Here is a 25,077-nt window from a genome sequence, read left to right on the forward strand (position 1 = left end):
GTTCTTCACAAAGGAAGATGCATCAAGCCAGTCCTATGCCCACAGCGATGACATTTGTTCTCTCTCAGCGGACACTAACGTGGGTGTCACTGACCCCCCTGATGCTCACAGCCAGTGAAGGACTACAGCTGTTTGTGTGCAGATTCTGCAATGTACACATCTACTCACAGAGTGTAAATATGGTCCTGTGTGTGTATTTATGTGTGTTTATGTATACACACATGGCACCGACAAAGATAAATAAATGTATACTGTGTGTATGTAGATACACATATCTATACACAAGTGCCCTAAGCATAATTACAAACCATATATTTATATATATGTACACACACACAAATATACATCATTTCTATATATCACAGAAGGATGAAATATTATATGTATATTTTTTGCTATAAAGTTTATGTATTATTATTTCTAAAACCCTAATCTGTAAGTCATTGTATAAATAAACCAGGTGTTTTTAATATAATATAGTGGCATGAAAAGATTGGTTGACTTTGCCATTGCATGAGTTTGTCGTTTCCAAGGAAACTTTTCTAGGGCCACAGCATTGCCAGACTGGATTAGTTTCAACACAGAACCTGGATTTACAGTTGTACAGGGAACACATTTCTCTGGGGATGGAGGATTTATCTAGGAATATTTAATGCGTATCTTAGAGCTGCATAGTGATTGGTGACAGTGCTTAATCACACAGAGAAAGCTAGGGATCGGCTTTTATGCTTTACTGAAATAACTGTGCAAAAGGATTTCCAAAGCTGATTGGCCAAGTGCCAGCAGAGAGAGATTTCTTTCTGGAATGCCACCAAGAGTCAAGGGCCAGATTTTCAAAAGTGTTCGACACCCAGCAGCCTGCTTTGAAAATTTGACCACTTCCCATTTCATATCCTAATACCCCGTCTATGTTGTCGTGCTTGGCAGTAGCTGTGAATACACAATAAGGAGCTTGAAGAAAATATTCATGCATGTTTTATCCCCTTTAGCGTGTTCTAAATTGCTGGGTTTGTTTCGTATTCCACCGTGAATTGGAGTTTTTGATTTCAGTGTGCCTTAAAACATGAAATAATGCTAGGTTTAGTAACTCATTTATTCTATCAGCATGGTTAAGAAAAAAGACAAATTCTCCCTTTCAAAAAAACATTATAGAATGTCAGATGCTAATTGGAGAACTGCAATTTATTTCCTTACTGGTCTTTTGCTTGAGGTTTACGAACATATGGGCTCTGTGAAGTTTGCATGACTTTTGAAGTCTCCCAGGGGAGAAGCAGTAATATGGGATTTCATTAGAAACTGTTAAAAAAGCCATACAATTTTCTCAAGCCTGAAGGGGGGGGGGGGCGGGGAGCAGAGAGCAATTTTTCTTCCACTGGAAAACCTCTTGTAGAGCCTGATGGAATGTTCTCTTGAGATGATAGAAATCTTCGGGCATCCGATTGAGGTTTATAATGAAGTAATATCCTCCCACACAGCTACTTTCATTATGCCTTACATTGAAATTGCACATTGTAATGCTTTGAACAATTTTCCCCTTTAATTCTTCACCCTCCAGGAAGCTTTACAGGGTCTGAGTTTGCAGTGAGTGTGTGGGTACAACATGTTTTGGGTGATACAGCCTGTCTGCGATCCTGTCTTGGAGGAAGATGCTGAGTGAGCATGGGTACCGTAGGCACCATGCTGTTTAAAATGCTGTACCACCACAGTGTTAAAAAGAGCTGGGCAAATAATGCCAGGAGCATTCCACAGATGTTTGTCCAAATCTTGAATAAACTCAGCTTGCTCTTTTTATGTCCCTTTTGTGTTCATTTTCTCGGAACAATCAAATAATTCAGTTTTACTGGCAGAGCAGGTTTCAAAGCCACATACACAAGTGCGCTGGGAAGCAGAATTGCAAATGTGCAGATCCTGTCAGAGCAGGAAACTGAGAGGGTTTTATGCGGCTCATGTGATAATTGAATAGCAAAGCTGAAATTTAGAACAATTGCAATTGGTCCATGGAGTTAAAACATGAAATAGCAGTCATTAAAATAATCTAAAGCATCAGTTATACCACAGAACATTTCAGCCTGTGAGTTTTCAGTGTTGTGATATGGCATCTAAACTATTAGAAAGGTTATTTGCCCAGCTCTAGGTTAGGATAGATTTTCATTACTGATTGATTTTAATTACTTACTGTGTTTCCAAAATAAAATAAATAAATAAATCAGTGAATTGCATAGATGAACAGTGTATAGAGGTGTCCTTCTCTTTTCTTCTCCTGTTAGATGAAGGTGAGTGAAAGGTGAAGGGAGAGCCCTCCAGCTCCCTCAGGCCACTGATTGCATTCAAGCAATGCTTAATTGCTGCCAGGTGAAGAGGTGACACAGATTGTCTGTAGGATGGGTTCTTTATTTTTTAAGTCCTAAAATGGTTCAGTTTGAAACCTGACCTACAGGTTACTGCAAAATGACTCATTCCTCAGTTTAGCTTTTCTACATCTGCCTAATTAAGGGCAGCCCCCTGCTAGGTGATGTGGACTGAGGAATAAAGTGGTTTTACCTCTAAGCTGTCTGATTGTGCCCTAGAGCTGTGTTGTAGAGATTTTTCCTCTAAATGCTGCAGTTATCAAGGCCATGGTGGAGCTATCATCTGCCCAGTTCTTGTGTATAGTCTAAAGTAAAGGAGTTCTGCTTTTCTAGAGACTACCCCCACATTTCAACTTTGCATGGGTTTTATATCCTTATCTGTGGCTACCCTGTGCTATTCATTGTATGGTTACAACTGAGCTATTCAGACCAGATCAGTTCCAGTTAGGGTTGTCTCACTCCTCTCTGCTGTTTGCCCTTCTTTTTCCAGACTATTCAAAAGTCAAAAGTCTAGCCCAATAACATCAATAACAACATTACCATCAGCCTCAGAGAGTTTGGTTTGCAGCCCATCTTCCTTCTTAGTGCAGCATTCTTTCTAATTCTGCTGTCTTGGCTCATGAAATATTACCCCTAGGATGCTAGAGCTGGAAATCCAAATGCTAGAGCTGGAGGGATCCAAAAGGAAACTCTGAGTCGCAGTGTTGCAATCCATCGGATAGACTCAAGGAAAGACTTGGATCAATAGGTTCGCTGTTAACCTGCTACGCATAAGCAGGGTTGCATAACCCTGGCAAGTCATTTAACACTCTGTTCGTCAGTGGGGAAATGAAGCATTTGTGTTTATGCATCTTTTTTTTTTACGGTTGTAGATTGAAACTGTTCTGAAATGCTACACCTCACTGAGGGGAATGTCAGCTGGTATTTTACCAATCTACCTAGGTCTGCTTTGGATCAGGTTTTCCATATCTCCCATATCACTGTCACTTCAAAGTCAGCTTTCAGTTGGCATATGTGGAGGTAGAATACATTTACTTCCCCCTCATTTACTTTCAACTGAGTCTATTTTTATCATATATGTTGAAGTTTATAAACCATGGAGTCAAACCACAGCCAAGCAGAGCAATTTAAGTTGTAGCCCAAGACCCTGTAGGTACTCCTACATCTTCCAAGAACACCTTTCTTCCATGGAGTTAGTTATGCACTTGGAGAAAAAAAAAAAAAAAAAAAAGATTCCTATACCCTACCCAAATGTGAACCTATCCTTAAATCACACAAATAGATTCTGGTAGATGACCTAAAGAAGTAATTTCTTCTCATCAGGAGCTTCTCTGCTTTGTTTGAACATAGGATTCAAATACAGTGTGACACTGCTTAGCTTCTTACTGACAGAAGCTGACATTTGCAAAGGATGGGCTGATCCTGATCGACAGCCTAGAGTTACATCTTTTTTTCCCCTTCATCAACAGCGGACAAGGTAACACCAGAGATAAGAGATATAAGAATAATAGCCCATGCATTTGCGGATGGACAGGGTGGAGAAGGAGATGCAGACAATTAGGGACTGAAGTGATGAGATGTTTCAGGAATTTCAGGAACAGTCCCAACTAAGGGGGCATTATGCCGAGATTTCAGTATTTGACAAACAAGAACTTTATGCTATATGTGCTCATCAAATGCTTGTGCTGCTATCCCTGATGTTTACCATTTTAGTAACCTCTGTGGTGAGAGAGACATTTCTGCCTCGTTACAAAAACCTTTGCAGAACCACTGCAGAGTTTAAGAACAAAAGCCTAACTGCACTGCCATTACAGAATTCTTTCTCTCCCTATGTAAAGGTTGTCACACATATTACTATTTCTAGTTCAATCATCACTGTGATACCTGAGCACCAAGCAGAGACTGTAACAACAGAATAGGGTTCTCCTATGAAGGCAAGGTAACTCTTGACTCCTGAAATGGCCAGGTGCTGTGCTTTGCTTGAATGAAGATGGTACAATAACGTGAGGACATAAACAGGAAGGATGGCAGAATAAGATTAGAGGCAAGTAATAAGGGAAAAAGAAGTAATATGATTTTTAGTGTTTGTTTTTTGTTTTTTTTTCCTATGTGGGTATTTTCTCTCTACATGGTAAGAACCAAACTGTGAACGTGTTCCCTGACAAAGGCAAAGTATGCCCGCACTCCTCAAGCAAAAACAAAACTAAAAAGCCAAACCAACCATGGCGGAATCACATGTTGAGATCTGAACAGAACAGATACATTTTGGCAGGTATATAAAACCATAATTAAAATAAAATTATGAGTTTCTATTCTAACTTTTACTCACAACCCCTAAATCACAGTAGAAAAAGTCACCTCAGTTAAGGAAAGGGACCTTATTTCCTGGGCAGGCAAACATCTGCAGAATATGGTTCTCTTGCTTCCATGAGCATAACAAATGTGATTTGGTTTCATGAGAAGGTTTGACATATATGTCAGGTTTGACATATATGAGAGGTTTGACATATACTTTAATGAGCACACAGCTATTTCCCAGTCTACAACAGTCAGAACAAAGGCTACAAATGCACTTTTATAACTAGTCTTGCTCCTGGCTTTAAGATAGGATTACAAGTTCTATTCAATATTAAGAGGGCACAACTCTTCTTTTTAACAACGTTTTTGCTAGGCAGCAATGTTGCCCAGCATCAAGCAGTATTTTAGAAAATCTAAACAATGCTAAAAACAAAATGTGGCATTTGTTATCTGCATGATTTTACCCTTTTCATTGCAAATTATGAGTTATACTAGGCCTGCATACAGGAGGAAGTTGGATTTAATGGAGTTAGTGCACATGGGATGCAGTGGGTAGCATTGTATAACTACCATTGTCTTTGATAGTGGAATGCGTTTCCCCACGTGATGCTTGTACCTGGGCATCAGTGTAATTTGGTTTTGCACATGAAAGTGAAATGATGGGAAAGGAGTAATTTCCTTCCCACAAAGACCCACATTTTTTTCTTATCCACTGGTGAGGAAATGCTTCAAAGTGTGCTTCAGAGAGTGGTATGTGAGCCTCATAATGGACAGCTAAGTAACCACCTGTACATAGCAGTAATTTAGCCTTATACTCTGGCAGTAAGTGGTTGGTACTCTAATGACCCAATCTTTCAAAGCACGTAACTATGTGCTAACTTTAAATAACCACATTTGTTTCAACAGGGCAACATGCACGCTGACTTCTAACCACATGCTTAAATGGTTTGCTGGGTCAGGGCCAGAGAGTTCAGCATCTGGCAGGATAAAATCTTAAACCTTGTAGCATGACATTTTATCTTTCTTCATCGTTTCTATATATAGATCTGTTTTATGTTCATGCTGATATCTACTCTTAGAACATCATAGAAGTCGGTGCTTTTTGGAGACTTTTTTATTGAGACTTTAGAAGATTGAAGTTTTTTTATTTTATTTTATTTTTCCACTGATTTCTGATGTCAATGCCTAATTTCTTATGTTCTAATTTCCTACCCCATTTCTTTCTTTCTTTTGTTAAAAGAAAGAGAGATACCCGACTTGATTTCTTTTTCATTTTGCACAGCTGAAAGGAGGGAACAATTTCAGTGAGTTAACTGTTGCTAGCTATACTAGTTTTAAACTGGTTGAGATCATACTATCACCACCCTAGTTTTATTATTGTGGAAGTAATCCACAATCCTGGTGTGGCTGCTTTCAATTATTACATTTCTAATTGCTTCTAATTGCTTCTAGCTGTAGTTCAATATCAATCTCTGATAGCACTGTGTTAGAGCATAATCATCTATGGCCCAAATCAGTATAAATATTTTGCTGCAAGAATTCTTATTTTGTAGATTATGTTAAATAGTACTAATAAGGAAAAAGGAAGAGTGAATATAGAAACTGTTGAAAAAAAGAGGATTTCAAAACATTTTTTTTAATTTCATTCAAGTATTCATCTTCCTTAATGCGTATCAAGTGGCTTTCAAAACCTATAGAAAAAAATTGATTGTTTATTCTAAAGGATGTGGATCAAAACCCAGAAGCAGGTATGTACTACTGCAGTTTTACAGCTAAGATTTCATAATGCCTTGAACTGAGAGAAATAAACAAGCAGTGTTTTGGAAGAAATTATTTCTTCTATCTTAGATACCTGAATGTTTGGGATGTAAATACACGGGTATTTGAACCCCACTCTTTGTTGTACAGTCCTGAGTTTCTTCATACAGATGTGCATCAAGAATAACCCTAGAACCCATAGAATAATACTTCTGTCAAAAGAGAAGGTTTTCTTTTGCTTGTTTATTTTTATTGGGGATAGGTTTTTTGTTGTTGTTGGTTGGGGTAGGGTTTACTTATTTATTTATTTTTAATTATTATGTTTTGTTTTGTTTTTGACCTCTTGTTCATTATAACTGTTACCCTGCAAACGATCAAGGGAGGAGAAGCTGCAGGGAAAATTTCAGTGTGTATCACGTTATATTAAATGCTTGAAGCCATTAATGTTTGGACTGGTTACTTGAAATGTTTCATATGGAATTTGTGGAGAATGTTCTGTCATGTCAAGAGCATCACTGCAGAATGTTTACATTCTAATACTTAGAATTGCTTTGCTTACTCATGCTGAGTTTTTAAAAGGTTTCACCTGAGGTGCATTCATGGAACTAAGAAATCTATTTAAGATTTTACTAAATTTCTGAGTTTGGTACATCTCGGTTTATACCTTTTGAAATTAAAATTATTATGTAGTTTAATGCATCTTCCAGAACTGCAAAATGGCAACTTTGAGATGTTTTCTTTGAGTGTCTATACCCTCTTTGCAAGAATGTTGTACTAATATAACTTTGTAAGAGTAGGATTGTGATGAGTATGCTTGCAAAGACTTTATTCCCTTATAAACTTAATATTTATTATCTTTATGCAGATAAAAATGGATGCCTGATAATTTCATAGCCATCAGTGAAAACAGCTGTCCTGATTTGCAAGGTCTGACTCAGAAAAACAACAGCTTCCACATAATGACTGTGTTCTCTAAGACCTAATCTTAAGTACTGTAACTTCCTGGGAGGGGAGGGAAGAGGGGAGAGCCATGCAGAGAGTTTGTCTGCGGTTCCACCTGTGATTTGGGAACTGGTAATTTGGGACCATTTGCTCTGGTGATGACTGGCTTATGTAATATCACTCAGCCAAGTTCCTTTACTGCTACTTGCCTCTGTTTTCCCTCTGGTTGAACAGAAACGATAATGGCTTACAAAATCACTTTGACTTTAGGAGCAATGAATTTCTTAGAAATCTACTGATCCATACTTGGGCAAGGCTTCTGTTGATGTTCATTGGTCTCCAGATCAGTCCTCACAGTTATGAAGTATTTTTATTTCTTGCAGAGAGGAGCCTGCCCTACTTTAGAATGAGTAAGTAACTTATGAACCAAAAGGTCAGGGCTGAGAGCAGGCCTGGCTGTGGGCTGAGTGAAAAGATGACCTTCTTTGGTGGATTTCTCTCTTCTCTCTCCTGGATTGAGATGGGGAGAGCACAGAAGGTAAGAGATCTAGGAGCTTGCTTGATTTTAAATTATAGGACTACTGGTGCTGTGTAGTCCCCTGCATAGCTGCGGGACTCCCTGCTTAGTTTGTACTAAGTATTGATGTGAAGGACAAGAAAGGAGCAGAATTTGCTCCAGCAGGGCACTTCTGAGAGTTAGGCTTCTCCAACTCTGCTTTGTTTGGTCAGCCTTTGCCTTGCACATCATGGTTGCAATCTTTCCCTTCGTGCTCTTGTGCAAATCATTCTGAATGCAACAGCTTCTGACACTCCTTCCTTCCTGCTCAGAGAGAACGTCTTCTGCTAAAAAGCAGGGAAGAAAGGCCAAACACAGAAGCTGACGGAAAAAATGTCTAGTGGCTGTTTTTCATTTAAATGTTCTCCAGGTTTATTTACTCCTTTCAGGCTTTTCACTCAGTTCAGTCTAATAATTGGAGTTCTTTTCTCCATTGCCTGCAGTTCACTGTCAAAAGAGTTGTGATGGCTGGGAGTATTAGTGATAACTGATCTGATAATTAAACAATATTGAAAAGCTAATATTGCCCATTTAGGATTTTCAACTGATGTGTAGCTTTTGTTTTTGTCATTGAGTCCTGCAGTCACTGCACATTGAATTTGTCCTTGAAAGACAGTGCTTTGTCTCTGGCTGCATTCATCCTCTTTTATTTAGTACACCTGGAATTCAGGCTTAACATAGATATTTTTTTGACTCCTTCCACTGTCCTATTCTAGGACATGATGTTTATTACAAAATACAGTTGTTAACTGTAATACAGTTCCTCTCCCAAGAGAAACTTGTGTTCTATCTCTAACTGTAGATAGATAATGCAATTGGAGAACTATATAAATGCAGTTTAAACATTCTGGAGCTGACATACTATATTTCATAGTAGACAGCATTTAAATAACTTTAATTTTATTAAGAAGCTGGAAAGAGATGAGCAGTTCTAGTTGCTATTTTCTGAATGTACAGCAGATGGTGCTTAACAAATGTTTTAAAGCCAATGTATGAAAACAGCCAAGACCAGCAATCTGAATTTTAATCATGCTTTGTGGTCTTTTTAATTGAAAAAGCAGCAATTTGAATGGAAAGCCCCCAACAGGATTGACTTACTTCAATACACACGATGTACACAACGTATGAAGGATGGGGATAAAACAATTCTTCCAAAATGGCAGGATTGTTTCTCTTGATTGTTGCTCTTTCCCTCCAGGCTCATCAAGGCTTACTTAACTAATGGGAAAGATCCAAGCTCCCAAGTACTACTTGTCACATGGACAAAAGAAAGTGAAGAAAATTGTGATGGGACCCAGCCTGATGCTCCTGATTTCTCACTGAGGGAGTATTTCTTCATACACGTCAGTGAAATAATTTAGTTTTGTTTTCTCTGCTGGCACCAACAGATTAGCCTGTGCTGTGGCTGCGGGCAATCCTTTCCAAGTGTGGGTGGCACCTGTCTCATGACTAACCCAGAACTTGCGTCATTGTTTCTCCTCTTGGTATCTCATTAGCAAGATAAGCAAGGTTCTGCAACTCCAAGGTGCTATTTATGTTCTGCAGTGTTAAAACTTCAAGATGTATCTCTAATAAGGCAGCTGTCATTACATATGAGTATAAGCTACCTTGAGCCAAGAGAATAATATAACAGCTTGCAATGAGTCAGGGTGCTAAAGAGAATTTACTGACATGCTTAGTAAGTTTTAACTAAGGTTTACTCTTTTTGAGGCCTCTTTTTCTTTTTCCAAAAGTTCAATTTCTTATTACAAAAAAATGCATCTTTCTGTTTTCTGATGAAAGGGCTCACAACGGAGAGGGAAATTAGCTGTGCACAAATGCTGATAATCTACATTAAGAGTAGAAATACAAACATGTACACCAGTCATTACTAGTTAGTTGTGTATCAATCCCAACATTGTCTGATCTCTTCTTAACCTGAAGGGCACTTAGTCAGCTTACAGCAGACTGTGAACTGCAGAATGGCCATATAAAACTCATTAAGAAGACCTTTTAAACCCACATTATTGGCCTAAAATCTCTGGATTTGCACTGATGTGAAAAGAGTTGAATGTTTTTTAGATGCTCTACTTGGCTGCAAAATAGCTGGTCATACTATAGAGCTGCCACAAATTCAGGGTCAAAACTTGTCTCAGCGCTAATAGGGAATCAATTAGCTATTTCTGGAAGCCCCAGGAGCAGAGAAGATGGGGTACCCATACGTCTTAAGATCATCTGTCCTCATCCTTGCATGTGGCACTTTTAAAGGCAAGCCAGCCTGATGCAGCTGCAGGCCTAGTGCTGGCGCTAAGACTCCTTTAAGGAACTGAACATATGAATTGGATGCTTTTCCACCACATCTGCATGGGGATGCACATGATGACCTGCCAGTTGGACTTGGATGCAGGAGTCTCACATCTGTAGTAGACTTACTAGGATTCAAGAACTGAGTGACTTGAAATACGGGCCTGATCAGATTAACTTTGAAAACACACAGTGCCATGAGATGTTATGAATCATATCTACTAGCCCAGATAGGGGGGGAAAAAAACATCAGCTTTGCTGATTAAGCAAAGCCAGAGTTCAGGTTTGAGAGCAAAGGTGACTGGACCATTAATGATTCAGAGCCCCTGAGATGCGAGTGGAAAGCCTGCCACCAATTCAGCAAAGATGCTGAGGATCCAGTAGGACCATATGTGCAAAGGGTCCCTTGTTTCTTGCTCTGGAGCTGAAGAAGGACTGCTGCTGCTAGCATCTCTGTGGCATATGACGGCATGATTGTTCACAGGCAGTGGGAAATGATGTGAATTTTTCTGAGATGTAGCCAAACAGAAATGGCAAAATTCTCTCTGAAACCACTGTAAAAGCAGACAATTAAAGGAGCCTCTGTTCAATGATCCTAAGGATGGTTCTAGAAGTAAGCAATTACAGCCAAGGTTGTTTGGAGCCTGTGTGCAAGCGTCAGTTTAGCCACCATCTGCAGCTGCTGGCCCACTTTCTCCCTTTGTTTAATCCCTTTGTTTAACTTTCTATTCTCCACAGGCTGCTGTGAGCAGACCACAGCGCTGCTGAGGCAATAATCAATACTCCTCTAATTTCAACTCACTTGACACTGAGAAAGCCAAGTTTGATCTTGAACTTGTTGAAACAATCCAGGGCAACAGACTGGTTTAAGTTGCAGATCCATTATGATCATAAAGCAGTAATAAAAAGATTCATTGTCCATTTTAAGGGTGAAGGTTATTTCTCCTTTCCCCCTAAAATCAGCATATCCCTTTCTGGTGTGGAGAACAATAGCGTTTCTCTACCTTGAGTCTTCCCAAGGTAATAACTCTCACCTCAAGCCAAATTCCTCCTGCCTACTTCTGTCCCTACCACAGCCTACAGCAAGCTGAACGGAAGCACAGACCTGGTTCTCCACAGACCTGCTTTAAGGGATGGGGAGACTGAAGTAGCATTAGAAGGATCGCCGAGTGAAGCCCTGATTAATCTGAAAGGAGCAAGCCTTACTGCTGTGTGCACCAGTAGCTGGTTAGAACCTGTGCTTTGAAATTTTCAGATTTGGGAAATCTGAAAGCCACCATCAAGGGATGCTTATTCAGTGTCACAGTTTCCAATGGAGGGGAAAAAATAATGAAAAGTTGAAAGTTAAACTAAGCTACCTTGCAGCAATGCTTGTTGTCTAAATTATGTCTCCTTTGCATGTCTGAGAAAGCAGGACACACACTGTGAGATGGGAACCTGCCTGGCTTCAGGCTAACTTGGAGCTGGAGATAATAGGGTGTTCCTGGGAGCAGATGGTATTGGGATACATCATTTAAAGATGTATGAGTTGTTATTTTCTTTACCTTTGGGTTTATCTGTGCACTGTGAACTGCAACAACCAAGCTGAATGAAAGTGACTTACGTTGGTGAAGTTAAACAACTATAAGTGCCTGCTGGCTTGGAGACATAGTATAAAAAGAAACTCTTACATCAACCACTTTGACCATTGAACTGGCTCTTGAGGTGTCCTTCAAGGCTGTGGGTGGCTGCTATTCAGTCTGCATCCAAGCTCAGCTCTCACTGAAACTGACAGGTGTGTCACACAGTTATTCAGAGAGAACAGAAAGGCAATTACACATCTTGTTTTTTATTATTGTTGTCAATTGGATCAACAGAAATCACCTTCTCAAGGCACGGAGCAGGATGACTAAAGTCTGAGCAGGAACTCTACAGTGAAATGGCAGCAAAGATGGAGCGGGGGCATTGATTTCATTGAAGCTGTGTGTGAAAGGAATCAAAAAGCAGGCAAACAGCAGGACAAGGTATTGTGAAAGTGAGACTGGAAGGGGATAAGAAAAGCTTGTGGTACACAGGGCTTCTTGGAAGGAAGACTTTATCCATGCACAACTGTGTTTATAAAAGCCATACTTTCCCCTGTCTTTGTACATAAACAAGACTACTGTATCGAAAACAGTAAGTCCTTACTGCAGCCAAACAAACATGACCTACATAATAAATTTCTAAGAAACAAAGTTTCATGTTGTGCCTAATTGCTTAAGGATTAACACTTAAGGAAAAAAAAGCAGGTGTTTGGACTGGATGCTCAGTAGCCTAAGTTTATGGAATTTATTTGTGGTGTAGTTTCAGAGCAATACTAGAAGCCATACCAGCTGGTGTAACATGACATAGTTGTTCAGTTCCTTTCATTATAAACCAGCAAACCTTTTAGGGCACTGTCTACACCTCGTAAATACACCTGACCTGTTGAAACAATCACCTTCTCCCTGCAGGAGCACACTATGATCAGAAGTGATTAGAAGAACAACATTTACGGAGCTCCGATGGTCCACACCTAGCTCGGCAGTCCTTGCAAGCACAGGGTTTCCTTTCACAGGCCCTAATGCTCACCTTCTTTTGTATGGTCTCTCATCACCTACCACTGCTGTGGCCTTCTATTTGGGGTTTAATGGCTGTGGCTCAGCTTGAGAGGATGAACATGGAAGACTTGCCAGGTAGCTCACAGTTCAGCCTCAGGTCAATGCTACAGAACTGTGTCTGCTGTAAGGTAGAGATGACAGCTTTACACCAGTGCTTTATGAAAAGACTATGAAGAAACTTTTCCAGACCCTCTCCTTCATGATTATCTATCAGTATGGCAGTGAACAGGGTGCTCATTAAAACCTTTATTTTTAAATAGAAAAGGCCTTCCCTTCGTGCATTTTTTTTTTTTTTTTTTTTTAGAAAAAACAGTTATTAGCCAAATAACCTGTTTGCTTAAATCAGTATTACTTCCGTAGATCTGTATCAACTCCCCTTGACATATCCTAGGTTAGGAGAAGCATTCATTCAGAGGTAAGCAGATATGAATTTCTCTTTAAACTAGCCCAAAAAGCAGAGCCAGATCTGAATGCTGGTCTGATGAGAACTCAATGGGAAAATCCAGCTTAGACTGCAGCAGGATTGACTCTGCACAGTCTTAATAGGCAGCTCTGGATCAGAAACAGGAACTGTAGATCCAGCTCCAAAGCTTGCACTTCTTTCTAATGCCTGGCTGCTATTACCACGGACAAGCAAAGCACAGACCCCAGATTTGGCTGATCTCTTTATTAACTTATCAGTTGTAAACAAGTAGATTCTACGAGTTCTTCTTGTGTTGTGATACTTCCCAGCAGCCACACTCATCTATTCTAACTTGTTAGCTTGTTCCAGATAGTCTAGAAAGCAAATCAGCCTCTACTGAAAGATGGGACAACCAGCTTTTCACAATTAGGGGTGAATCCATGACAAGACATTTCTAAAGTTTGTTACAAGCAATGACTGAATGCTATGACAACCCCGAATGTTCATCTCCATATTGGAATGAATAATGATTATATTATCAGGGTGATGTGAAATATTGACTACAAATGCATTATAAATGCTTTCCCCTCTGTAATTGCATGGGCAAGATTAACTGAAACTCTATAGGCTGCTATAATTTTTGTGATAGTTTGTAACTATACTTTATGGAACTTGTAATAAATTACCTATACTGGCAGGAAATAAATCAGAACAAATTTTATTTGGACTGTTAAGAAGCCAATAGTACATTTCTAAAAAGCTATATACACTGTTTATGGCATTTAAAACAAGTAAAAATATTGTTTTGGTTATTTTGAAGGTAAGTAGCAACTCTGCAGTCATTCTTTGCAAATTGTTTTCATTAGCTGTAAGCAATCTACATAGATTTTCACACCTGTACATTTAATTGTAAAGAAAGTTTGAACAGAGTAGATCAAAAGTGCATTTTTAGAAAACTGTTATGGCATGAATTTTGCTTTAAGGATACTTATACCATTAGCTAAAAAAAAAAAAAAAGAAAAAAGATTCACATGGGTAACTTTGAAGACTGTATTTATGTGAACTGCCTTCACTAGCCGTAAATAACTACAGACTTTGCTCTGAATGATAAAAAGGCGATTTGAATTCTTTGTAAACCAGTTAGTTCTCACAAAGTAGTAATGGTCAAGGGGGGAGAAACTGTAAAACTTATTAACAGATTAAACCGTAACTTTTGTTTTTTTTGTGGAGGTCTTTGTTGACAAGAAATGAGTAAACAACGGATTTGGCTTGGAAGGTATTAAGGTTGGGATCTGTTTTGGAGTTTGTACCCGTAGCTATAAAAGGAGTGTAAACCTCTTTTCTTTGAGGACTGTCTGGCAAAGACAGCCACATCTCAAGCAGCAGCGCTTCTCAGTTTGGCAGACATTTCACTTCAGGCTTTTCTCCCAGCAGAATGGCGAACACTACATGCAACACAGCAAGCCAGAACCACGCTCCTCCTTGGCACTCATCAGGCCGTGACTACAAACACAGGCAGACGGTGCAGTCACGTCCCTATAACCTCTGATGGGGCGCACAGGTTTTCATCTCTTTGACGTAGCTGGTGCCCGAGTCCACGAGCTTCATGCTGTTGCACTCTGAGCCCCGTGCTTCTTCAGCCAGCTTTCCTTCGGGTGCCATCCTGGCAGGCAAGCGAGGCACTGGCCGCAACAGGTAAGGTTTCATCGAATGCTCTGTGCAGTGAGGCTTCAGTATGGTTCCAAGGCAGCCAACACCCTGAAGCGTCCAGCCAAGCCGGACCCGGGTCACCCCCCGGCTGATGCCAAGGGCTCTCATCGCGAGTGCTGCAGGGCGAAGGCACACTTCTTGTAGGCGGCGTACAGCAACAGGATGGCGCGCAGCATCCTGCGGCACATGGCGGCGGCCAGCCGGGCCTCGGTCTCCCGCAGCCCGCCAGGCCCCGGCTGCCGCGGGGCCACCACCCGGCAGAAGGCCGAGCGCTCCGACACCCGCAGCGAGCCGCTCCAGCGCGGCGGCTGCGCTGTCACCGGCCGCCCGAAAACGGCGTCGAGGCCCCGCAGCCTCACGGCCTGCGGCCGCCGCAGCGCCGCCGCGCGGCCCCGCAGCCCGCCCGCCGCCGCCGCCAGCGGCGGCAGGCAGGCCCCGCGGAAGGGGTGCGCCGAAATGGCGGCGGCCTGCGGCGCGGGCGGCGGGGCGCCCCGCAGCCAGCGCAGCGCCTCGTCCAGGGGCGAGCGGGGCGCCCACAGCTGGTAACCGCCCGCCATCCGCCGCCCGCTGGGCCGCGGGGCCCGGGCTCGGGCCGGGGGCTGCCCGCAGAGCCGCGGCCGTTGGCTGGGGCCGGCTGGGGGCGCCCGGCGGCGGCCTGCCCCCATGCCGCTGTCCCTTTGCGCAGAACCGCTGCTGCTTCCCCTGGACGGTGGTTGGTGTGTTCCCCCTCACACACACCTGTCCCCACAGCTCTTCATTTTCTCTCGCTGTTGCGCTGTGGTCTCCGTCAAAAAAGACTACCAGACTCACCTTCACCTCGTGATCTGATAATAATTCCTCACTGCTTGCTTAAAATCCCTCCATCATGTTAAGTTTAAACACCTTTATTTGAAGGCCCTTTTAAGAAAATAGCAAAGCCTTCTTTACCCAAATTTTCAGTCACAGTGAATGTCTTAAAAATTCAGAGTACACCAAATAACATTCAGCCTCCTCCCTCAATCAATAGGATACCATTTCCCATGTATTTACTGTCCTAACAGTCCGATTTTCCAGCTGTCTCTGCTGTCATCGGGGTTTGAAATTCTCAGTTTAAGCAGGAGCTGCACAGGGGAAAGGACTGAGCTTCTTTCTAGACAAACAATTTACTTGCAATTTTAGTTCTGGAGTGCTTTCACCAACAGTTGTAAATCTGCCTGTTACAGCACGTTTTCATTTTACTTCAGCTTGGAGTCACTGCAAATCTATATCGCGATGCAAGTTGCAGGATGTGCTTCTCCTTGAGGGGGAAAAGGTTGAGTTTTACAGATGGACAAATTTTGCCTAAGTGCTTCTGTACTGACGGAGAAATGTTACAGCATTTCAATAAGACCAATTTTATTTTCAGTCAAAAGCCTCCAGCAAGGAGGGCTGAAGAATGCTATGAACAGCAAGGTGGCTGAAATAGAAAAAGCTTGCCTTGAGTGGCAACTAAACTCACACAGAATAACAAAATAAACTTCTCAGTGGTAAATTGCTGAACTTCGCTGTAGTTAGCTTAGTGTTTCGAGTCGTGGCTGACTTGCCTATCATTGTAAACAAAATATTCCTTATAAATGGTTCCAATTTGATACAAAACTGTTGGAAGGCATACATATTAAGTACAGTGGAAAATATAACAAGTGTTCCTTAGAAATACCAAAGAAAATACATATCAAAACAGTCATCACAGTTACAAGAACACAAGAAATTCACAATCTGGAATTGCAGTTTGTTTTATTTGTGATCAGCAAAGAAGGATCCAGCATGGCCCATTTAACTTAGTGCAGCATAAGTTTTCATTTTGGATTAATTTCTCTGGGAATAGTTTTTTTTTTTTTTTTTTTTTTAATTCACTCTAGCATCTGTGATTTGCATTAATATATGCAAAGCATTGTAACAGCCATACTCCTTCCAAAAGCAAATATCTTCAAAATTAAATGCTCAGTTTTTCTAAAGGGAATTATCTTTTGTTTAAAAAAATCCCTAAACATCAAACTTTTTTTTTTTTTAAACTCGCATACTGAGAGCACAGTGCTCTAGTTTTCACAGCAAAATGCACAAAGTGTTTAGGCATAACGATTTAAAGGGTTTAATTTTGCCTGTTATTAAACTGCTAAATTCCTTCACAATATACGCATATATGCTGGTTACACTGGAGTGTCTCCATTCAGTACTAAAAGCACTCTCATGAGTGTGTGTATATGTGCATACCATATATATACACACACACACATAAGTACATACATGTTTTCTACCTACTCTGTGTAAGAGGCAGATTGTGATATTATTTCCTTTAATGAATCAGATTTTCAATCCTGAGTTTACTCCTCAGGCCTTTTATTTAGCACAATTTGCTACTGATTCAGTGAGAGCTTTGCTTCGTTACAGTCTGAATAGAAAATTGATGAAATCTTCACCTTTTGTTTCTGAGTTAATTCTGGGTGACTGTGATTTGTTTCTTACAGGCATCAGGGTCCTGGAAGTCCATGTTCTGTCTCACTATTGTTGATATCCAGAAATCTTTTCGTCCTGTGTCCTGTTTGTTTGGAAACCCTTCCAGGTCACCTTTTTTTAGATGTCAGCATACAGTCGGATTGTACCTTGCTGAAAATTCCCAAATCATGGGGAATTAAAAAGTAATAAATCAAAGATCTGGTGGAAACTGTGCCTCACTTCCATTTTGTCTCTTTGGATTTTTTTTCATATCTTGAATGTGTCTTAATTGTATAGGTATCTTTAAATGGTCAGTAGAATGGCCATTTGGAAAGACAAAAAACTATATTTGAGGCTGTATCACTTTTCTTTACATCCTTCTGATTGTTCAGATACTTTGTTTTCTGTGACTCAAGGCCTCAGGTTTATCATCATAGCATTTCCCACACTTTGCTTCATAAAAGAACCCCATGGCCTGTAATTAATGAGAGATGCTATAATTGTAACAACTTTGCTCATGAAACTGCTCTATTTTTACTTGGCTCTTGACATTCAGACTTGTTAACACGCTGACGTGTATTTTACACCATTTTACTAACTTAGCATCTTAACCATGCAGGCTAAATAGCATGTGCATTTCCCTAGCTTGGATGAATGCTGTTTAGGGGAAAAAAATCTTAATTGTCTTTCAGGTTTTCTTTGTTATTAGGTTACTGGGGCTTTTTTCAGTCAGTTTGACTGGAAGTTTAAATATATTGCTCTTTTGGCATCGCTGTTGCTGGCACTCCGTGGCAGCAACAAGGCTGATTCTTCACCCCAGTTTCCCAGGTGAGCACAGCGGTGCCTCCCTCATAGAGGTGAGAGTGACCCTGCAAAGACAGAACCATGCCATGATTCCAGAGCTGAAAGATCCCAAACCAGTGATTTCTCTCATTCCTGGCTCAAAGTTACAGGATTTGAAAAGCACTAGTACAAAAGGGCAACGGTTTTCATGTCTTTCAGCAATGAATTGTAGCTCTTGAAAAGTAATCAAAACTCAGAGCTGGGTGTTACGGTAATTGTCTGATGACTAATGAAGGACAAATGCCTCGATAATTAGGATAATTAAAGACTGAAAGGCTCTGGGTTAGATTTTAGAAACATCATTCATTCCTGTGCTTTTTTTCCTTCTGTTTGCTTACTCAATTTATCTTTTAATGGTTTATTTTAACCTCTGTTTTGCCATTTTACCTATAGTTTTTATATAACATAAACATGCACAGCAATTTTCTTCAACAGTTTATGGTAAGTTGTCTCTTCCTCTTGTATGCTTGACTGTTTGCTGTGTAGGCTTATCAGCTTTCAAAAACTGAAATTTTATGTTTTTACATATTAATTTTGGTATCTTCCAATTTTTCGTGATCAGATAAACTGGACAGTCTTTTCTCTCGGGGTGGCTGGAAAAAAAAGAGATTGTGTTTGAAATTGTAGCTGAGACAGCCACGTTATCAGCTGACTTGGAATGAAGATAATACCTGTATTTGGAGTTTTGTCATCTCATTTTTTTAAAAAAGGAAGTGTGATGGAGCTTTGTAAGCAAAGACTGCAGCAGCAGCCGCCCGGAGAAAATGAGATTGTTTCCTGATCAGCTATTTCAGAGACATTTTTTTGTTCTCAAAATTTTAAGAGATCTGTCTAAAGATATTAGGGTCACATAAACATAAACTTCTTCAGCATATTGCTTCAGTTTTAAGTGAGTGTAGTGGGTTTACATGGCAAGGTTTTGGTAGCAGGGGCCATAGGGGTGGCTTCTGTGAGAAGAACCTAGAAGCTGCCCCATGTTTGGTAAGGGCCCCACTGCTGACCAGAGCCGAGCCAATAAGCGACGTTGTTTTGCGCCTCTGTGAGAGCATATTTAAGACAGGGGAAAAAAAAACAAAAACGCTGTGCCACACAGCAGCTGGGAGAGTGAGAGGAGTGAGGAACAGCCTTGCAGGTGCCAAGGTCAGTGAAGGAGGGGGAGAGGTGCTCCGGGCGCCGGAGCAGAAGTCCCCTGCAGTCTGTGGTGAGGACCATGGTGAAGCAGGCTGTCCCCCTGCAGCCCATGGAGTACCACAGTGGAGCAGGGTTCCACCCTGCAGCCCGTGGAGGAGACCACGGTGGAGCAGGTGGACCTGCACTGACGGAGGCTGCGGCCTGTGGAAGACCCCTGCTGGAGCAGATTCCGGGCCGGACCTGTAGCCCGTGGAGAGGAGACCACGCAGGAGGAGGTGACCTGGCAGGAGCTGCTGCCCGTGGGGGATCCAGGTTGGAGCAGTTTGCTCCTGAGGGATGGACCTCGTGGTATGGACCCGTATCTGGAGCAGTTCTTGAAGAGCTGCTGCTTGTGGGAAGCCCACACCGGATCAGTTCACCAAGGACTGCATCCCGTGGGAGGGACCCCACAGCACAGGGGATGAGAGTGACCGAGAAGGAGTGGCAGAGAAGCTGCGCTATAGACTGACCATAACCCCCATTCCCCCGTTCCCCTGCGCCGCTCAGGGGGAGGAGGTGGAAGAGGGTGGATGGGGGGGAAGGTGCTTTTGGTTTCTTTCTTTTGTTTCTCACTTTTCTAGCTTGTTAGTAATTAGCAATAAATCTTACTATCTCCCTATGCTGTGCTAACACTGAAACATAGACAGTCATGGGTATGTTCTTAACATGGTTATTTTTTTTAAAAAACAGCCTGTAATTTTTCCTGTTCTAAAAGCATGTCCTGAACCCTGTTAAACTGAGCATCTTTTCGAGATGTCATTACAAACTATTCAATCAGCTTGAAGTGTTTTCAGCAGAACTTTGGTGTAAGCCATAGTTTTACAAAACACAGGAAGAATGCAAAATATTCATTAATAACTGTTTTCCATTGCTTCATCTGGTAGTGATTTATATGCAAAAGTCTCTGTTCATGGCATGCTTTTCTAATTCTTTTTCCATTTGGAGAGGGGAGAATAGTTTAAATGCTGATGCAGTTAGAAGGTGTTTAAAATGACCATACAAATCAGTACTGTTAGGAGTTTTAGTTTTGTGTCGGTTTTGTTTCATTTTGCTTCATTTGCTTCAATTAGGACACCCACTAGAGGGAGTAGTGATAATGTTTTAAGGCTGAAGAAGCTGAACAAATAGTGCTAGTAGTATTTGGGTGGGTCTGGGGCACTGGCCCTGGGTTCCTGCCTCTCTTGAATGCCCTATTCCCCGCTAAGCGATGAGCCAAGTATTCCACAAGACGCGCCTCGCAGTGCTCTGGAAACACTCTGGATAAATAGTTTTGAAGAAAGGCTGGTGCTTCCTTTCTAACTTGCATAACAGCATTGTTGAAAGACTACTGAAGAGCATTTTAAATGATAAAATGAACCTCAGCAGCTTTTTTTTCTTCGTGGATAAAATTAATATGCAATCATATTGTCCTTCTGATCATCAGAAGCAATATTTTAAGCTGAACTTTGCATTTAAAATTATGTTGGCTGTTTTATTTATTTATTTTCTCCAGGAGTAAAAGAATTTGTAGTTGGGAGGAATAAAATATATTTAAGGAAAAATATTTATTTTCTTTTGAACTGAATTTTCTATCATACAGCTAGATGTTACTATGCTGTAGATAAAAGAAAAGCTGGGAAGCTTAAAAAGATTTTGTAGACTGATGAAGGGACATAGGTGTTACAATGCTCGAGTATTTATGATGGTTACCTGTGCATCCAGCCCTGTGTTAAAACTGATGGTCCATTGTGGGGTACCTACACTCGATTAGAAATGACCAAACAGGAGCTGTAACATCTAGGGCACTGAATAGGAAACACTTAGCAGAGGCAGTGCTGGTGGGACAGCATGTAAGTAGCTGTCACAATGCTTCTCTCTATTTTTTATTTTTTTTTTGTCAAAAGCCTCATTAGTGAACGTCTTTGAGAAAAGTTGTTTTTACATACCAAATTTTATTTCACTCCTCCACTTCCTTCCACTCCCTCCATCTTTTGGTAGTTGTGTGAAGTACGAACATTATGTACCCACATCAATTGGAGTATTTTCTGCTCTGTTTTTCTCTTTTTTATAATTCCTCCCCTCTGAAATATGATTTTATTTGTATATTGCTGAGCTTGAGTAATAGCGATAAATGATTTTGCAGGACAGATGTTTATACCTCTTTTGGCTTTTCTTCTACAGCTAGCAGACAGGGGGAACTGTAAGTAGTGATTTACTAATGTGGAACAATCTCTTTAACCTGTTTAAATCATTACTTTAGCATCTTGTCTTCTGATAGCCTTCAAAAGGAGATAGGCACTTCAAAGAGGCTGGTCATTTCAAAGCATGCACGAGAATATTATGTATAAACATGTAGCTGACTTTTTTTTTTTTTTGAAAAAGATAGAAATGGTTATTTGTTTTAGTAGCTGGTTGATTTTCTTACACAGGAAATGATCAAATCTTCAAAAGCCTTCAGTTCATACTTAAACGAGCTGCTAAAAGTTTGAATAGTTACCTCAGTTCTTCTTGTCCTTTCTCCTATTTCATCTGTCCCATTCTTCATTGCCATCTTCTAATTTAGTGCTTTGCAGAGAATCCTGTTTTGTAACCTGTTCAAAAGCCAAAATACTCCCTTTTTTTTTTTCCTACACTTTTGTAATGGATAAATATGGACTAGTCAGATGGCCTGCACAGCATTGCAGCGTCATATAAAAGCCCATATTGGGAGGGACCTCTGCAGATTGTGTGGCCCAAGCTTTTGTTGAAAGCAGGGCCTTAAATCACATTATCCAAGGCCCTATAAATTCTTGATACTTCCATCAATGGATATCCCATAGGACAACCTATTCAAAAAAAAATTTTTTTTCTAATGGTACAGTATTTTTCCTTGTCTGTGTTGACTTTCTTCTGAAGCCATTTGCACCCATTGCTCCTTTTCTGTCTCCTTGCCTCCTTGTGAAGGGAGTTCCCGCATCTCCACTGTAATTATGTTTTAGATACTGCAAAACTCTGGTGAGATCCCCTTTAGCCTTGACTTTTTTAGGCTAAAAAAAAAAAATAATAAAAACCCAGTTCTTTTCATCTTTCTTCATCTGTAAAGTTCTCCAAACCTCTCTGCTTGCCCTCCGAGTGGGTCCTCTCCAGTTTTTTCAGTGTCTCCCTCAAACTGGGGAGACCAGAGGTAGACCCAGTATTACAGGTGTGGCCTAATGAGTGCTAAATGACTGGCATAATCACAGCCCCTGCTCTGCTGGCTTTGCTCTTGTGAGCACTTGCCAGCACTTAGGCATAGTTATAATTTGAAGACATGGGGGAAAAAAAAAATCACCGACAGGAATTGATTATGCACCTGGAACAGTCCTGGTAAGTGAAAACTGAATTTAAAAAAAGGATCTCATAACTGAACATATGCTTTTGCAACCAAATCTAAATTTTGACACAAAAAGTGAGGTGTTCTAGAATTAAATGGCATAATTGTGTTAAAACGGAAGTGTTACTTTTGGCACAGCTCTTAAAGGGGAACAAAAGAAATTGAATTTATATCACCAAGCCTGCTTTTGTCAGTAACTGTTCCCTTACTGTAAATTCAGTCTGGGTTGAAGGGCCTGTAATGTGTGTCAGCTCTGTATTTTGTCAGAATTACTGTATCTGTTTTTTGTGGGGGGAGTAAATCTGGTGTGTCCTCGTTACAGGCCTTGTCAAGCTGAATGAATGGTACATGTACCAAAAATATAGGCTGCTGTTAAAGTATGGCATCTTGAAATATCTACCATTTAAATTGCAGCTAGATAGCCTAGCTATTCTCAAATTTCTTTTAGTCTGGCTGATGCGTGTAGGCAGCAAGCAGGCTGTGGTATGGCCAGATGGCATCTGACTCCCTAGTTTGTTATCAGTAGAAGAAGACTGTAACTTTGTTAGATGAAAGAAACTGAAAGAGTTATTCTGTATTTGGAGCACTAAACCAAGATTAAATACAGTACAACCATGCCATAATTATTGAACTAATGGTGCAGTAAAATCTCTCTGAGATCTGTCTGTTGAGTCTTTGGTGTGGGAGAAGAGGGAGTTCCTAGTAGGTCAGAATTTTCATACTGAATGAAAATCACTAATATATAGTAATTGTTCTGCAGCCATCTGTGCATAAACTATATATTTTTTTAAATGAATTTATTTGCTGTGGAACTAGTCATGCACAAAAACACTCCCTGTCATCTATTTTCAGAACAAAACCATGAGACTTATCAAATGCTTAACACTGATGCTTTGTGCTTAAGCTAAAAATTCCTGTTGTTGCTTTCTTCTTTCCCAGCAGATTTATTTGCTGCTTTCCACTTCTCCTTCTGGAAGAAGGGTTAAAAGGATTTTGGTTTCTCTAAGAGGCTTGCTGTTTTAACAATATAGCTTATTAGTCATGGTCTCCTTGAAGTTCAAAATGCTTTTGAATAAGAATAAGTTGAATAAGTTTTGAATAAGTTGAAGCTGGTATAAGATGAAAAACTCTTGCTAAACGTAAGCATTTTGGTGAGGAAAAAGTGCGGTCTGAATTACTGAATGTATTAGTGAATGCTCAAATAGTGTAGCAGCTTGCAAAATTTTCTTCATTCATCCTCACAGGCACAAAAGTGACCACTCTTTTATCCTCCCCCAGATTTTTCTCCAGCCCTTCCTAATTCTTCTTTGCATTGACTGGATCTTTGTGAAGACTTTTTAAAACCATCTTGCCTGAGCAGGAGACAGACCTGTGCCGCAGAGTCACTGTGGCATCTCTGCTTGGGGATGTGTACACGTTTGTCTTTCCCATAAAAATGCAGCATCTTTAACACTGCAATTTCTTTCTAGAAGGACCTCAGAGGCCTGCTTCTCATCTCATGCAAGATAATACATTTGAAATAAATCTTTTAAGGACACTGGTACCAATCTGTTATGCCATGGGACTCCAGTTTTGAGTTTATAGAATACAACAGTATTCTGCTAAATACTGACTGGCATTTATAATCTGTCTTAATTCAAGAATAAACCATTTTTAAAAACAGCAAAATGTCTCACAGACAGTAGTGAAATGCATAAGCTGCACTCTGTGTGGTAGTGATGCAGGGGTTGCATGTAGCACAGTCCTTCATGAGCAAAGTATCTATACAGCTAAGGCTTGATTATGCAAAAAGAAAGTCTCTGAGAGGGTGTGTTCACTTATAGACAGTAGTGGATATGGACTGCAGTATGTACTGTGTACAGCCACCTATCTTCCACACATGCTAGGCCTTTATTTCCTTTTGCCTACAACACTACTTTAAATAATGCTAACAAAGCGCAAAAGTGAAATTTCCCAGAGAGGCACTAAAAAATCTAAATTGTCAAATTGACAACATCTAGAATTCTTAGATTACTGTTGCTTCATACTGGAAGAAGAAACCCCAAAGTTAATCAGTAGAAGTTGAGCTTTGACAGTCATTCAGTGAGAATATGCTTAGTTCTGTACAGCCTCTTCAGTCAGAGAATCACATTCTCAATCAGTTCCCATGTGGGAAGAAAAAAGAAATAATATCACAGGCTCTGGAGCACTCCGGACCATTCCCGAAGCTGATTTAACTTCAGGAGGACTTTTCAAACTGTTTTTGGATGACCTTCCTCTGCCTAAACAGGCTGAACTGATTTGGTGAATGGTTGGATGAGCCAGTGGATATACAGTTGTATAGATCAGCTCAGACAATATTCAGTAACTTTCTGATCAACTGCCAA

General features: G+C 40.6%; 2 protein-coding genes and 1 long non-coding RNA gene across 3 annotated transcripts in view; 2 read left to right on the forward strand and 1 right to left on the reverse strand.

Annotated features, from left to right (window-relative positions):
* The first annotated feature begins 5,831 nt into the window (after positions 1-5,831).
* LOC106048368 (uncharacterized) lies at positions 5,832-9,552 on the forward strand. The gene is made up of 4 exons (XR_001214146.3): positions 5,832-6,394; positions 7,270-7,331; positions 7,730-7,884; positions 9,101-9,552. It is a non-coding gene; the product is annotated as an uncharacterized lncRNA (long non-coding RNA).
* A 3,902-nt stretch (positions 9,553-13,454) lies between these two features.
* On the reverse strand, positions 13,455-16,280 carry LOC136789897 (FANCD2 opposite strand protein-like). Its single transcript, XM_066991191.1, has one exon. It carries the CDS (start codon positions 15,579-15,581, stop codon positions 15,021-15,023), a length of 561 nt encoding a protein of 186 aa, XP_066847292.1. The 5' UTR covers positions 15,582-16,280; the 3' UTR covers positions 13,455-15,020.
* A 2,157-nt stretch (positions 16,281-18,437) lies between these two features.
* LOC106048379 (neuropeptide S receptor) overlaps positions 18,438-25,077 on the forward strand; it is a 120,859-nt gene continuing 114,219 nt past the window's right edge. The window contains exon 1 of the mRNA XM_066991189.1: positions 18,438-18,651. The gene's annotated coding sequence lies outside the window, so the exon portion shown is untranslated. The remainder of the gene's footprint in view (positions 18,652-25,077) is intronic.

This window comes from Anser cygnoides, chromosome 2 (genome assembly GCF_040182565.1).
Source record: "Anser cygnoides isolate HZ-2024a breed goose chromosome 2, Taihu_goose_T2T_genome, whole genome shotgun sequence".
NCBI lineage: Eukaryota > Metazoa > Chordata > Aves > Anseriformes > Anatidae > Anser > Anser cygnoides.

What these genes read in the sequence shown, in the direction of transcription:
- LOC136789897 (XM_066991191.1), bottom strand. Translation starts at nt 15,581, where the DNA reads ATGGGGGCAGGCCGCCGCCGGGCGCCCCCAGCCGGCCCCAGCCAACGG.